This window comes from Lynx canadensis, chromosome E1 (genome assembly GCF_007474595.2).
Source record: "Lynx canadensis isolate LIC74 chromosome E1, mLynCan4.pri.v2, whole genome shotgun sequence".
Taxonomy (NCBI): Eukaryota; Metazoa; Chordata; class Mammalia; order Carnivora; family Felidae; genus Lynx; species Lynx canadensis.
The window spans coordinates 12,818,840-12,833,189 of NC_044316.2; the positions used below are offsets into that span (position 1 = coordinate 12,818,840).

At 52.0% G+C, this 14,350-nt stretch overlaps 1 protein-coding gene across 2 annotated transcripts in view; it reads left to right on the top strand.

Moving 5' to 3' along the window:
• Positions 1-14,139, top strand: part of CAMKK1 (calcium/calmodulin dependent protein kinase kinase 1) — a 28,394-nt gene extending 14,255 nt beyond the window's left edge. The window contains exons 10-16 of one of the 2 annotated variants that reach the window (XM_030296197.1): positions 1,759-1,958; positions 3,907-3,960; positions 4,743-4,816; positions 6,555-6,642; positions 6,866-6,994; positions 9,137-9,240; positions 9,909-10,085. In XM_030296197.1, coding sequence (XP_030152057.1) covers positions 1,759-1,958; positions 3,907-3,960; positions 4,743-4,816; positions 6,555-6,642; positions 6,866-6,994; positions 9,137-9,240; positions 9,909-9,993 — 734 coding nt within the window. In that variant the 3' untranslated portion in view covers positions 9,994-10,085. Of the gene's footprint in view, positions 1-1,758; positions 1,959-3,906; positions 3,961-4,742; positions 4,817-6,554; positions 6,643-6,865; positions 6,995-9,136; positions 9,241-9,908; positions 10,086-12,078 lie in introns of those variants that run through there. The other variant, XM_030296201.1, reaches the window with a different exon arrangement.
• The last annotated feature ends 211 nt before the right edge of the window (positions 14,140-14,350 follow it).

Genomic DNA, 14,350 nt, shown 5'->3' on the forward strand with positions numbered 1-14,350 from the left:
CAGAAACTCTCAAGGGTTTAGAGTTATGGGAAGGGGGCATTTCACCCTGGGTGTGATGAGTGATGGGCACAACCCTGTACCAGGTTGGCTTCCACCCCTTCCTGTCCTGGGCCCTTCTCTTCAGCTCAGTGCCTTTTGTTTCCCATCCTCTGTTTCCCCCATCCCAAAACAAGCTAATCCCATCTGGCTTTGGAGTAAAGTCTTGTCAAGACCCAGCTAATCACAGTGAAGGGCTTCCCAGAGCCCACTGGTCAGAACCACAGGTTGGACAGGCAGATGAATGGAGGCATCAGGTGCTGAAGACCTTCCTTGTCATTCTGGTCCTCAGAAGGGAAGATGAAGGCTGCCTGGGGAAGGCTCCATGGTCAGGGGGCCCAGACCTGATTCTTGTAGATGGGGCAAGTGTAGCAATGCAGGTATGAGGAGCAGTCACATCCGGAATATATCTTAGAAGTTGAGCCCATAGGACTTGTTGATTGAATGGGATGTGGTGTCTGAAAGAGAGAGGAGTTGGAGATGATCCTGAGGTTTTTGGCCTGAGCAACTGGTAATGTGCCATTAACCCGATAGGAAAGACTAGAGGAGAAGCAGAGGTCTTCTGTTTTGTTTGTTTGGTGAGGGATGGGGAGGGGGTTGCAGACAGCGCAATCAAGTTCTGAATTAGATGTGCTGTTGAGAAATTTTGAGAAATACATTAGATGTCTGCCGGATATCCATGTGGATAAATATCCCGGAGTTCAGGGGAGAGGCCAGGGTTTGAGATAAGAATTTGAGACCACTTTCCGTGGTCAAATACACAGTCCCTTGAGCCTCTGCACTCTGATGGGTATTGTGTCAAATCTCTTGAGTGCATCAGGCACATAAGAGTCAGTCACTAGAGGAACATTGGTTTGGTTGTTATTGTGGTGTGACACTCACTCCCTTTGCCCTTCATCTCCGCCTCTCCTCTCTTCTTTCCTCCTGCCCTTTCCATCTTCCCTCCTCTCCAACATCTTGGGGACTGCTGATCCAGAGGAAAGTATTTGCTGAGGTAGAGCCCGTAAGTGGGTGACTGTGGGGTAGAGTCAGTGCCTTCTCTAAGCTGGGATGTCTCTGGCCATCTCAGCCTGAGCTTCCCATCTTTTCCTGGCACTGCTGAACCCAGGAAGCAAGGTGAGCTCTCAGTCCACTGGAGAAGGCTGACCCTTACCCCAGCCATGTTCATCCTAGCAGTCCCAAGGCTTGGGATGCCCTCTCCCCCTGATGCTCTTCAGCCCAGAATCCCTAAGCCCGAGGCAGTACTTCTGCAGGATACCCCACTATTCCACCCTAAGTCCGAGGAGGAGGAACATTTCCGACCTGGCTGGGTGGGAGAAGAGACTGAGAAAAGGTTTTGACAGGCTTTGGGACTGCAGACAACATGGGGAGGGCCAGAGATGGCCTCTGGAGAGGCTCCCTTCCCAATTTCCTCTGACAGCCCCTTCAGCAAGAAGGTGTCTTGATTGCCACAGGGAGCACTGCACTTGGAGTCCAAGGACTCCAGTCCTAGCTCTGCTTCTGACAGCCTGGGCTGGCTGTGATGTCACTACTGCATAGTGGAGCAGAGGGCCCTGAGTTCTTTTGAGGTCCTCACGAGATGAGTGTGTGCATGGGCTAGGATAGCCCCGCTCCTTCTCGCCTAGAGTTTAAGATGGGCTTCCCTGGCCAGGCGAGGGCAGGTGGGGGGGGGTTCCAGGCAGTGGCCCCCCAGGCCAGCACTCAAGCTGCCTCTTTCTGCAGTGCACTGCCAGAAGATCATCCACCGGGACATCAAGCCGTCCAACCTGCTCCTGGGCGATGATGGGCATGTGAAAATTGCCGACTTTGGCGTCAGCAACCAGTTTGAGGGGAACGACGCTCAGCTGTCCAGCACTGCTGGGACTCCAGCGTTCATGGCCCCCGAAGCCATTTCTGATTCCGGCCAGAGCTTCAGTGGGAAGGTGGCTTCTAGGACCTAGGCTGAGTTGGCATTCAGGTGGAGGGGTGGAATGGTTTGCAGTGGAGCCTCATTTCCAACCTGAGGGTATCAGAGTCCTTGTGTCTCAGGCGCGAACACTGAACACAGTCCTCTCCTTCCTGTTTGCCTCCTGAAGTCTGAGAAACTCCCCATCTTTGGCTTCCTGTCATTTTCCAGCAGGATGGCCCCGGGTCTCCACTGCAGATATTTCCTGCCAGCTTCTCTGTACGGAGCACTGGGCTGGGCTGTGGAACAGACAGAGCCCAGATGGCCCAGTTCTCTGTCCTTCTGGAGATGGTGAAAAGAACAGGAGAGCTCGTGTTTGGGAAGAAGTTGGAGGCTCCTCTCAGACTTTTTGGAGATGGCAGGGTTTGAACTAGGCCTTGAAGAATGGGGAGGATTTGAGCATGAGATGGAGACCACAGAATGTACAAGAGCACTGAGGAGCATTGGGAAGGGGTCATGATGGGTCTTGGGCAGAGTTTAGAAGGCCTGGAAGTTTGTGCTTCCTCCTAACTGACAGAGGCAGTGGGCAAAGCTTTCTGAGCAGAGGGCTGCAGTTCCGTCTGTTCCCCTGGCCACATGCCTGTTCCCACCTGTGGAGTGCTGGCTGCCTCACTGTGCCTCTGCCAGGGAGCCAATGGTCAGGAGGCATTTGGACATGTGTGTGGGTGTGGAGCTCAAGAGAGGTCAGGGATGTAGATAGAGATTGTTTTCAAGAATTTCTAATTTTGATGTAATTCCAAATTTACAAAAAATTACAGCAATAGTACAAAAAAAAAACCCTCCCATGTATCTTTTTACCCATGTCACCAATTATTGGCATTTTATCCCATTTACCTTTTCACCGTCTCTCCCTATATTTATTATACACGTATTACATTTTTCTGAACTGTACGAGAGTTAAGTTGGAGACCTTACCCTCCTTTATCACAGTATAGTTTGGCAGATATTTTCTAAGAACAAGGACATTCTCTTACATAACCTCAGTACAATTATCAAAATTAGGAAACTAATCATTGATAAAAGACTGTTATCTAATCGACCTTATTCAGATTTCATCAGTTGTCTGGATACTGTTCTTTAATGCCTTTTTTTTTTCTTTCTGGTCTAAGATCTGATTCAAAGTTAGTCACTGCGTTCACTTGTCACATCTCTTTGGGGTCCCTTCATCTGGAAGAGTTCCTCAGCCTTTCTTTGTCTATTCTGACCTTGACATTTTTGAAGAGAACAGTCCTGTTACTTTGTAGAATGATATCAGTTTGCATTTGTCTGGTGTTCCCTGGTTGGATTCAGATTGAATCATCTGTGGCAGGAATATGTAGGTAGACATTTGAGAATCATTCACATAGGAGAGAAAGTGGAAACCAGGAGAGGAGGTGGGGTTCCAGAGGGGGAAGATGTAGAGAGAGCACATGTTAGAACCCAGGATATGGGGGAGCCGTGAGGAGCTGTGGAGGTGGCCAAGGGCCAGGGCCTTGGGGTAGGCAGGGGCTGTTTCTGGTGTCAGAAGAAAGGTGGATGGTGGCTTCTCCAATGGAATATCAGGAAAAGGGATGACGAGCTAATTTAGTGAGTATAAGGTCAATACATAGCATGGTTTCTGGGGTGCATCTGTGTCACAGGTATAGCAATGTGACCCTGTAGGTGAAGGGAGTTTTGCACCTATTGAGTTGGAACTGTATCTGGTTTGGGTATGTGACAAGGGGACATGGAAACCCTGAGAGGCCGGGACCTTGTTCTTGTCAGCCTGTGTCCCTAGTGCTCAGCACAGGGTCAGGCATGGAACGAGTGCCTGGGAGTGTTTGTTGAGTGAATGTATGACTGAGGAAGGAGGGTCCCAGCATGCCCTCTCCCATAGCCCATGGGAGCTAGGTGAGCAAGGGGTGTTGGTTCCTTTTGGGGAACTGATGCGAGCTGTTTCTTCCTAGGCCTTGGACGTGTGGGCCACTGGGGTCACATTATACTGCTTTGTCTATGGCAAGGTGAGTGTTGGGTGGGCTGGCAGAGCTGGGTGGGCCCAGCCCCTTGGCCCCATGGGCGGGGCCAAGCTGAACCAGCATGAATGATAGCTGCAGGCTGTCATTTCCTTTGTGTCCTAAAGTAAAGCGACTTTTGAAAGGAGCCACCTGACCCAGAGAAGACTGAGGGAAAAGAGGCTTTTTTCTTTTTTCTCCTGACCCTTGGAAGGAGATCCATATGAAGGAGTCCCGGACAGCAGACATCCCAATGGGAGCTGTAGATGGCGGTATTGCCATCTTCCTGCCAGAGTGCTCCCTGTCCTTCTGGCCCTGATGCCATTCATTCTTTTGTTCATTCGCATGTTCATTCATTCATTCATTCTGCAAATTGTCCTTGACTCTTGCTCTGGGTCAGGATGGGCCTTGGGAACACTCAACATTGACTTAGCCAAAATCCCTGTCCACAGGTGCTCCTACTCTAGTGACTGCACTGAGAGCCAGGAGGGAATCTCAGTGAACATGTTCGCAAACTCCAAGCCCTGGGAGTGGAAGCCTTTCTGCAGGTGGCTCTATGGCCAGTGGGTACACCCAGCCTCATAGTTCCCTCAATGACTCATTTGTTCAGTTAGTGTTTCTTGAGCACCTACTGTATGCTGAGCCCTGAACAAGTTAGACAGGGTTCTTCCTTTCTACTAAGGAGTCCAGAGCTGCCCCCCACTTCTGGCCACACCAAGAAATGGGGTCAGTCCCCCAAGGTAAGTCGAGGCCCTGGGCCTGCATCCTTTGTCTGTTTTTACACCCCACAGTGCCCGTTCATCGACGATTACATCCTGGCCCTGCATAGGAAGATCAAGAATGAGGCCGTGGTGTTTCCCGAGGAGTGAGTTGCCTGTGAAAGGGGGCTCCTGCCCACCCCCAGGGAGGCATGTCTGAGTTGTAGCAGAGCATTTGCCTTTTGAAGGCCCCACCCCAACTTCCTGGGGGTGCCGTTCCCTGGGAGGGGCTCCTGAGCGGATGGAGGGGTGGGACTGTAGAGCAAGGTCTCAGAGACATCTAATCGGATTCCACTGTACAAATGGAACTCTGAGGCTGGGAGTTGGGCAAGAATGACCCCAGGTCACACATTCACACTACTCCATCACTAAAGGCCTGTGTGGGGTCAATGGGCATCAACTTTACACAGACCCTGGAATCATGGGGAACCCCTATCTTCCCCACATGGGGTAGGAGGGCTTCAAGATCCCAGTTTCCTTCCCCATTTCATAGATGGAAAAGTGGAGGCTCCAGAAGAGAGTTATCATTGGGTCTGGGATTTGAAGCCACTCCCTCCTCCCCATCCCTTCATTTGTAACTGTGGTCTCTGAGCCGAGAGGGACTATTTGGAGAGGTCTCCCTGCTCATCTCTGGTTCTTCTGGTTATGATATTGGCTACCATGGCTCCTTATTTTTCAGGCCCTTCTGCCATCTGATCAAAGTGCCCTGGGAAGGTCAGAAACCAACCTGGGCATTGTCCTCAATGATTCCTGCTCCCTCGTTCCCACTCCCTGTCTGGTCCCCGAGCCCTGTTGAGTCCACCTCTTCTGTATCTCTTGACTCCATTGCCACCTGCGCCCCTGACTGGTTCTGTCCTTGGATTTATCTAGCTACCTTCTCTTTGGTCTCCCTGCTGCCAGCCTCCCTCCAGTCCAGCCGCCAGTCAGGCCAGGGTGACCCTGATGAAGCACAACAAATCTCACCATATCTCCTGCTTAAAGTTTTTCCAAGGCTTCCCAAAAGCCTGCATGAAGAGGCCATTCCCTGACCCTGGCATTCAAGGACATCTGGGTTCTGCCACCTGTTCCCCCACAGCACTAGCCAACTAGACTCCACCCCTTTTTGCCTGTCTCTGTACCTTTCCTCCTGCTGTACCCCCTGCCGGAGGTCTCTTTCTTCCCATCCCAAGAGTTGTAAATGGGATTAAATATCTAGGACAGCAGAGGGAACCAAGGTCAACAGTCCCAAGAGTGAGTTCCTTCTCTGCAGGCTTGGATGGATGGGCTCCCCAAAAATGTTGGTAGCAAAGAAGCCTGGAGTTTGGGCAGAAACAGTCAGGCTAATGTGGGGCTGAGTGTCCTGCTCCCCCTTCCCCTGAATCTCTCATCCCTGCCCTCACTCTTGTGGGTAGCAATGTGCCAACCCGCTAACCTCTCTGGGCCTAAGTTTCCTCCTCTGTCAAATGAGAGTATTTCTTGGCTACCTCCCAGGCAGAGGAGAGGATAAGATGGTGAGCGGGGTGAAGGCCCCTGGTGTCCCATAAAATGACTTTTCTCACTATCCTCACCATCTCTGCACTGAGAGGGTATCCAGTGCCCCTGGACCTCATTTGTATTTGTGGCCCCTGCCTCTGGAGGAGATGGCTTTACTTCCTATTCAGGAAAGAAGGATATCCATCTACTTGTTCTGAAACTCTTTCCTTCTGCCTCAATACCTTCCTGCTCTCTGAGAAGTGAGGGTTGGGTGTGTCTCTGACCTGGCATGTACTATTCAGGGAATCCCAGAGCAGGTGGGGATGGAGAGGTGGGCAAGAAAGAATCCTCACTGACTGTCTCTCCCTCATCTCCTTCCTTCCCCACTTTTAGGCCAAACATCAGTGAGGAGCTCAAGGACCTAATCCTGAAGATGCTAGACAAGAATCCTGAAACAAGGATTGGGGTGCCAGACATCAAGGTTGGGGAACCAGAGGTCTTGAGCTGGGCTGGCCTTGGACACAGCAAACAGGCCTCAGTATCTCCTTCTAGAGAGCCCTACACCAAGTCATATATATATATTGGGTTTGGAATGGAAGTTTATGGGTGTTGGGTCCCCTCAAGGCGATTGCTGATAGAATGCCCGTGGTATTCTTTGCTGACTGGGTGTCTGTCTGACCTCTCTCTGTCCTCCCACTCCACAGTTGCACCCCTGGGTGACCAAGAGTGGGGAGGAGCCCCTTCCCTCAGAGGAGGAACACTGCAGTGTGGTGGAGGTGACCGAGGAGGAAGTGAAGAACTCGGTCAAGCTCATCCCCAGCTGGACCACGGTGGTAAGAGGGTGATGGGCCAAAGACTCCCTTATCCTGGGAGGGCCTGAGGAGGGCATGGTCATTGCCTGAGACTTGCTCTATGCAGGCCCTGTCAGGGGACAGAGGGCCATCTGGTCAGTCATCCCCAATGCTGATCTACTGGGGCACTGCTGGAAGGCAGTGGGGAAAGAGGCCATGTTATTCAGCCTTGCAGTAGGGAGACCAGGAGGCTTGGTGAGGAGAGTGAGTGATTTAAAAAATATACTGCCCTCACCGAGGATCTTTCACCATGACTGGAAGAAATATTTTCTTCCTTCCCTCCTTCCTTCCCTCCTTCCTTCCTTCCTTCCTTCCTTCCTTCCTTCCTTCCTTCCTTCCTTCCTTCCTTTCCTCCCTCCCTCCCTCCCTCCCTCCCTCCCTCCCTCCTTGCTTCCAAGCGCTGTACTTTGTGTCAAGGACATGACGCTAAGAAGGCATAGGAAGCGTTTGAATTGGAGAGGTGGCCCTGAGCTCTTTGGACTGTAGCCATGTGCTCCCTCCACTCTCCTCTCACATTTTACTTTTTCTCATCTTTCTCTGGACATCTTCCATGTTAACTGTTGGAAGTTATTCATGTAGCCCTCGTGGCCACATGGGGTTTTGTGGAGGACACTGAGAACCATGACCTGCCCTGCACTGAGGTATCACAGTGAGTCAGAGTAAGCACAAGGCAAAGAGAGAGCTGGTACCTGTGCTGTGGGTACATCAGGCCTGTGTGCATTAGCCCTCCCTGCTTGGTCCAGGCCCAGCTAGGGACAGGTGGCCAGAGTCCTGCTTATTCCTGTGCTCCATAGAGCTCCAGGGCTCTGTGGTCTCTGGAACCAGTCAGCTCCCATAGGGTCTCTGCTGCTCCTTCCTTTGTCTTAGCCACCATTAACCACTGGAATAGCCTCCCAAGTTGTCCCCTGCTTCCACCGTCACCCGCATGACAGTTAGTGCTCAGCTCAGCAGCCAGGGTGGGTCCCAGTGACTGTTCATGTCACTTTTCATGTCTACCCTGCTCACGTAGGCTCCCATGTCGCTCGGAGTAGGAGCCACAGCCTTGACTGTCTGCACAGTCCGCGTACCTTCCGCCCCCATCTCCCTGTGGACCTCGTCTCTCCTCTCCTCTCTCCATTTGCTCAGCTCCAACCATGTGCTGCATAAGCTGCTGCTCCAGAACCTTTGCACTTCCCTTTCCTCCTGGGGGGTGCTCCTGCCCAGAAATCTGCAGGGCTCGCTTCCTCACTCCCTTCAGACCTTTACTCCAAAGTCACCTCAGTGAGAAGTGGGCCTTCCCTGGCCCCTTATCAAAAGTTCCCATCTCCTCTTTGTCCTTCCATATCCTCCTGCCTTGTTTTACCGTTTTCTCCTTAGCCCGTATCACTAACTCACGTATTTTACTGATTTGTCTTATTTACTACTTGTCCCCCTAACTAGAACATAAGCTCCATAAAGGGCAAGAATTTTTGCCTCAGTGTGGCCCCTGCACCTAGAATAGTGTCTGGAATATGCTAGGCACTTGATAAATAATTGTTGATTGAATGAATGAATGAATGAAGTAAACGAATGACTGAATGCACCCCCATGCCAGGCATGTGTTTGTGAGTGTGTGTGTGTGTGTGTGTGTGTGTGTGTGTGTGTAGGCAGCAGCCTAGAACTGTCCTTGCTGCAGGAGGAGGGACAAAGTCAGAGAGCTGGGGTGCAGCAGCCTCTACCTGTCCAGGCATCTCCCCCAGGCTGCTGTGCGCTTCCTCTCTGCTCTGCCTGGCACAACCTCTCCTCCACTCCATGCTCCCCACCTTAGCTGTAAAGCATTTCCTGATTGCACGCCCCATGTCTTCAAGATAAAGCCCCCTTTCAGCCTGGCATTCCAGACCCTTCGTAGTCTGTTCCTGGCCTCTGGGCACCCCCACCAGTTGTGCCAAGCTCCTCACCATTCCCAGAATTCACCTTTCAACATCACCACTCATGCTCTTGCCATTTCCTCTGCTTGGAATTCTCTTCCTTTCTCTGCTGACTGAAAGGGAGCCTCAGCAGGGCCACCTGGAAGCTGTGCCCTTAGGGAATCAGAGTAGAGGCTGCCAATGTGTCTGGGAGCCTGGGTTTCTGTGTTCCTCACTCTGACATGTGTGTCCTCCCCAGATCCTGGTTAAGTCCATGCTGAGAAAGCGTTCCTTTGGGAACCCATTTGAGCCCCAAGCTCGGAGGGAAGAGCGATCTATGTCTGCTCCAGGAAACTTACTGTCGTAAGTATCTGTGGGCTGAGGCCTGCAGGGTGCTCCCTGGGGTAGGGTGGGGGCTGTGTTATATCCCCGAGACTCTCACTGTCACTGGGCTGTGCAGGCTGAGCCTGGAGCCTGGGGACTCGCCAGGTCTCAGAGGAGGGCCCTGTTTACACCTTTGTCCTCAGCCCACGGCAGCCTGGTAGAGGTTTGCGGATAGGCCTCGTATCCGCTCCTTGTAGAAGGTTGCTTGTCTATGGAAAGAGGGGCACTTCTGCTGACTCTTCCTGGCCCGGGGGGGATTGTTAGCTGCCTTCCTGAGTGGCTCATGCTACCTCCAGCCATTGCTGAGGCCATGTGCTCAGTCATCACTTTGTAAATGTTTGTCCAGCAAGTATGGATGGGTTGGCTGATAGGGCCAGGGAAGAGATTCCTGTTTGTTGAAGGCTCCCTACTGTGACCCAGGCATGTACATTCACCACCTCCTAGGAGAGGTCAGAGAAGCAATTCCCCAAACCTCTGTGAGCCTCGTCCTCAGCTTTTCCGCCTTCTTCCATTAAAATAAAAGTCAGTTTGGGATGCCAACAAGGCCTGCTGGAGTTTGTGCGCAGACCTGCAGAGAGAAAACCCTGAGGGGTCCTAGACCAGAAGGTGGTCCTGGGACATTGGTTGCTTTCCTCTGGCCCATGAAGGATGCTGCAGGGAGGAGACGTTGTGCACCCCCACCCCCATCTTCCGCCCCTTCCACCCGCTGTGTGGAAAAGGCGTGCTCCCTAGAGAGGTGAGTGCCAGATGTTGTCTGCATACCTCAGCCTGTCCAGAAAGAGTAGCACCACTTGTGCTGTGCAGGGGCCCACACGCTGGCTTCATGTGAGGCCACCCTTTTGTAAGTGGGCTCTTCAGAAGTGTCAAGTCCCATCTGTCTGCTCCAGCCGGAGGTTGCTTGCACTCAGTAATGTCCATATACCAACTTCCTGCCCTCCAGCTGACAAATTTCCTGGCCAATGGAAGTTGAGGTGGGGGGTGCTTTGGAGAGGCCTTGACGGTACTGAGCTTATTTTCAGTTCCCTGTCTCTTCAGTGAGGTGGGCAGGACTGGAAGAAGGGGTTCCCTGGGTTCCTCTAGGTCTGCAGGCCTCGAGGCTGGAATTGGGTTTAGAGTAGGGGATCACATATTTAACATCTAAATGGAGCCACTTTTGAGAGTGAAAGAGGAATCTGTTACTAATTATGGCAGGACAAAAGGCATAAGTAGGACCGTAATGAACAAATCTGGACATCTGGTAACTCTAGCTCAGTGCCTGTGATTCAGTGCCCCCTAGGGGTGTGAAAAGGCAGTCACAGGCTAAAGACATCTAGTCTATATCTGGCACCGAACTGGGACCCAGGAATACAACCGAGCAAGGTTGTACTAATCATTGTCCTTTTATGGACACGTTAATGGGGAGAAAGGCCCGTTTCCTCATCTGGACTGTGAAAGGATTGGGCTTAATCCTTTTCAGCTATAAAATTCTATAATTCTGTGACCCAAGTTGAATTTTGAAAAGTAGGTTTTACTTCATCATAGAGTCCCAACATTTATCCTTGACAGACTCTGTTTTTTTTTTTTTAATTTTTAAGTTTATTTATTATTTTTTTATTTTTAAGTTTATCTTGAGAGAGAGCAAGTGGGGTAGGGTCAGAGAGAGGGTAGAGATTGAATCCCAAGCAGGCTCTGTGAGTGCAGAGCCCAATGTGGGGCTCGAACTCATTAACTGTGAGTGAGATCATGACCTGAGCTGAAATCAAGAGTTGCATGCTTAACTGACTGAGCCACCTAGGTGCCCCGACTCTGTGGTTTTTTTTTGTTTTTGTTTTTGTTTTTAATGTTTTATTTTATTAAAAAAAATGTTTTTAACATTTATTCTTTTTGAGAGGCAGAGAGAGACACACGAGTATGAGCGGGGCAGGGGCAGAGAGAGATAGAGACACAGAATCCAAAGCAGGCTCCAGGCTCCGAGCTGTCAGCACAGAGCCCAACGCGGGGCTCGAACCCACGGACTGTGAGATCATGACCTGAGCTGAAGTTGGACGCTCAACCAACTGAGCCACCCAGGCGCCCCTATTTTATTTTTATTTTTAAGAGAGAGAGGCAGACATAGAATCCAAAGCAGGCTCCAGGCTCTGAGCTGTCAGCATAGAGCCCGATGCAGGACTTAAACCCATGAACCATGAGATTATGACCTGAGCCAAAGTCAGACTCTTAACTAACTGAGCCACCCAGGCGCCCCGACAGACTCTGTTTTTTATGCTTTGGGATAACTGGTGAAACTCTATAGTAGAGTTAAATGGGATTGATTTTTTTTTTTAAATATCAGAACCTATTCATTGGTGATTTAAAAAGAAAGATCTTAGGGGAATAATCAGATACAGGAACCTATTTGCTACATGACGAAATTCCAAAACTGGTAGGTAGACTCTTCCCTGTGAACAAAGCAAAGGAAATTCAAAACCAAAGCTCCTCTACCCAGGACCATGGGGGCTGAGCTAGGTCAACATGGAGAGCCTGTGACCTGGGTCAGGTTGTGAGCCAGCCGGGTCAGGTTGTGAGAAGCTCTGAAAGCCGGGCTGGGAAGTGTGGACTTCATCTCCATGCGACAAGGAATGGTGGAGGGTTGTGGGCCGACGCTAGGGGTAGGGAGACTAGCAAGGGGCCACAGTGCGGGGGTGGGGGCGAGGCTGAGGTGAGCTTGGAGAAATGGGTAGGGGGACGTGGCTGAGAAATTGTGGAAAAGGAATGGCTGTGTGAGTATGTGTGAGAGTGTCTTCCTGAGTGCGTGTTCTGACCCCTGAGGTCCCTCTGCCCGTGGTGTCCCCTGAACAGGAAAGACAGGTGTGGCGAAGGGGGCAAGAGCCTGGAGCTCCCCGGCGTTCAAGAAGATGAGGCTGCATCCTGAGCCCCTGCATGCGCCCAGGGCCGCCGGCAGCACGCTCATCCCACGCCTCCAAAGGCCCACTGCCCTCATGCCGACAGTCGCCCCTGCGGGCAGGGGGCTGAGGACTGTGGCCCCTCTTCCGGCCCTCCTCCTTCTATCATGCTGCATGACCTCAGCGCGCAAGTCCAGGGACAGGACTGGAATGTTTGTCATCTGGGGCTTGGGGGGCAGGGCTCCCATAAGGCCTTTCTCCTTGTCCTGGCTCTCCCTGATGGGATCCATCCTATGGGAAAGAGAGGTACCCATGGTGCCTTAGAAACGCCACCTGGCTGCTTGGCAAGGCAGGAGGTAGGAAACCAAGGTAGCAGGTGGAGTCCTGGCTTACCACCATAGCAGAGACCGCCCACGGGGAGCCAGGCGGGCCTGGCTCACTGCCTCATGCGCATGGAGAGCTGTACCTTGCCCACCTCAGAGGGGGTCCTGCCGGAGCTCTTGTCTACTGAGAATGCTGACATGGAGGCTCTGAGCCCTCAGTGGGTATTCCTAGGCCTCAGGGAGGCAGGGGCCAGCATTGGAGAATTCAGATTCCTTTTTTGCTGTCTTTTACTTTTGTTTTTAATGTCAGGAGTGGAGTGGTGTAAAGGCCTGCTTGGGAACACCTAGAAAGCTCTCCTACAGCTTTGGGTGGTTCCCGGCACACTCCTCATTATTTGGCAGCCAGGTGGGATGGACTGACCTTCCTTGATTTTGTCACGCTCGGCGCCACCGGGAGAATGGGTTAAATGAAAGCTTCCGGCAGGGGCCTGAGCCAGGAGCACCCACCTTCCCTGCCCACTTTACTCCCTCCCCGTGTGGCTCCCCTGTAGGAGAGACACCAGGGGCTGGCCGACCAAAGGCCCTGGACTCACAGGGCTGTGGCCTTGCAGATGCTGATGTAACTGGAATCCAATCTCCGACCCTACACTGGCCTACCCATCTGGCCCCAGAAGCTGCCCTCACGTTCCTACAATGAAGGACAAACTGCCCAGGTTGGAGGCAGCACTGGAAGCGGGACCCTGGTGGGGTGTGCATGCTGGCAAGTGGCCACAGAGAGGTGGGCCTCCTGCCACTGCCTCACCCCAAAGACGGTTGACATTCGGCCTGCTCAGAGCTGGTGCGCTGGAGCATGTGTGTGGACCTGGCCATGCTGGGGCAGACTTTATCTTCTCCCTGGGATCTGTGCCTGGTTGGCTTGGCACTTACTGACCAAATGCTCAAGAGATTGACCCCAAAGGAAAATAAAGCAGGACTCAGGTACCTCCCCTGAAAACATGGGCTAAACACGGGATTTCAGTTGCCTCCGTGGGGTTCCTATTGCAGGAAGGCGGGCACTGAGAAGGAAAGGGAGGCTGGGCTGGAGGAGTGTCTGTGTCCTGTTCATCTTTGTGCCTGTGGGTATGTGTCGCGCCTCCACGCACACACGCATGTGCGTGCCCATCTGCTGCACACAGCACACCTGCATGTCTCGCACTGGCACGTGCATCTGTAATATAGTTTCTATGTGTCTTTAAGGCTATGAGCAGAATGTGGCCCATTGTCAATGGGCCCACATTTCTCCCTGGCCCCTCTGCACTAAGGCATTGTAACCCAGGGCTTAAACAATAATTCGATACTGTTTTTAAGAACACTTTTTCAGAGTTCATGGGAGGCTAATCACAGATCCACAAGTTTCCTTGAGCATCTCTACACTGGGGCCCGGAGGGTGGGAGTTTCAGGGGCCTACATCGATTGGACCTGCCCTCGCAGACCTCAAAGGTGGGCCTGGCTTCACTGCCCACGTGAGCCTGGATGGGGTGCTTACCGCATCACTGAAGGTTTGGGTTGGCATTACTGCTTTTGAATGTAGCACAAATGATGAACAAACTCCATAAGAGTGTTTAAAAAATTAACTTCCCAGGAAGTGAGTTAAAAACAATAAAAGCCCTTTCTTGAGTTCAACAACAACAACAACAACAAACTGTGTGTACATTTTCAACATCGGGATGTGTGCTCTTTCTCACCAGCGGGATCACTGGCTTTGCTAGTTTTTCTGCAAGGGTCTGAACAGGACAGTGGTGAGAGGCGCTCTGGAGGGAGGCGAGAAAGAGGAAAGGAGGGAGAGGGTGGGAGAAAGACTGGCTCTGGAGGGTGAGGAGCTACAGTCCAGGATGTGGCTCAGGCTCTGGAGCAGGTTCTGTGGCC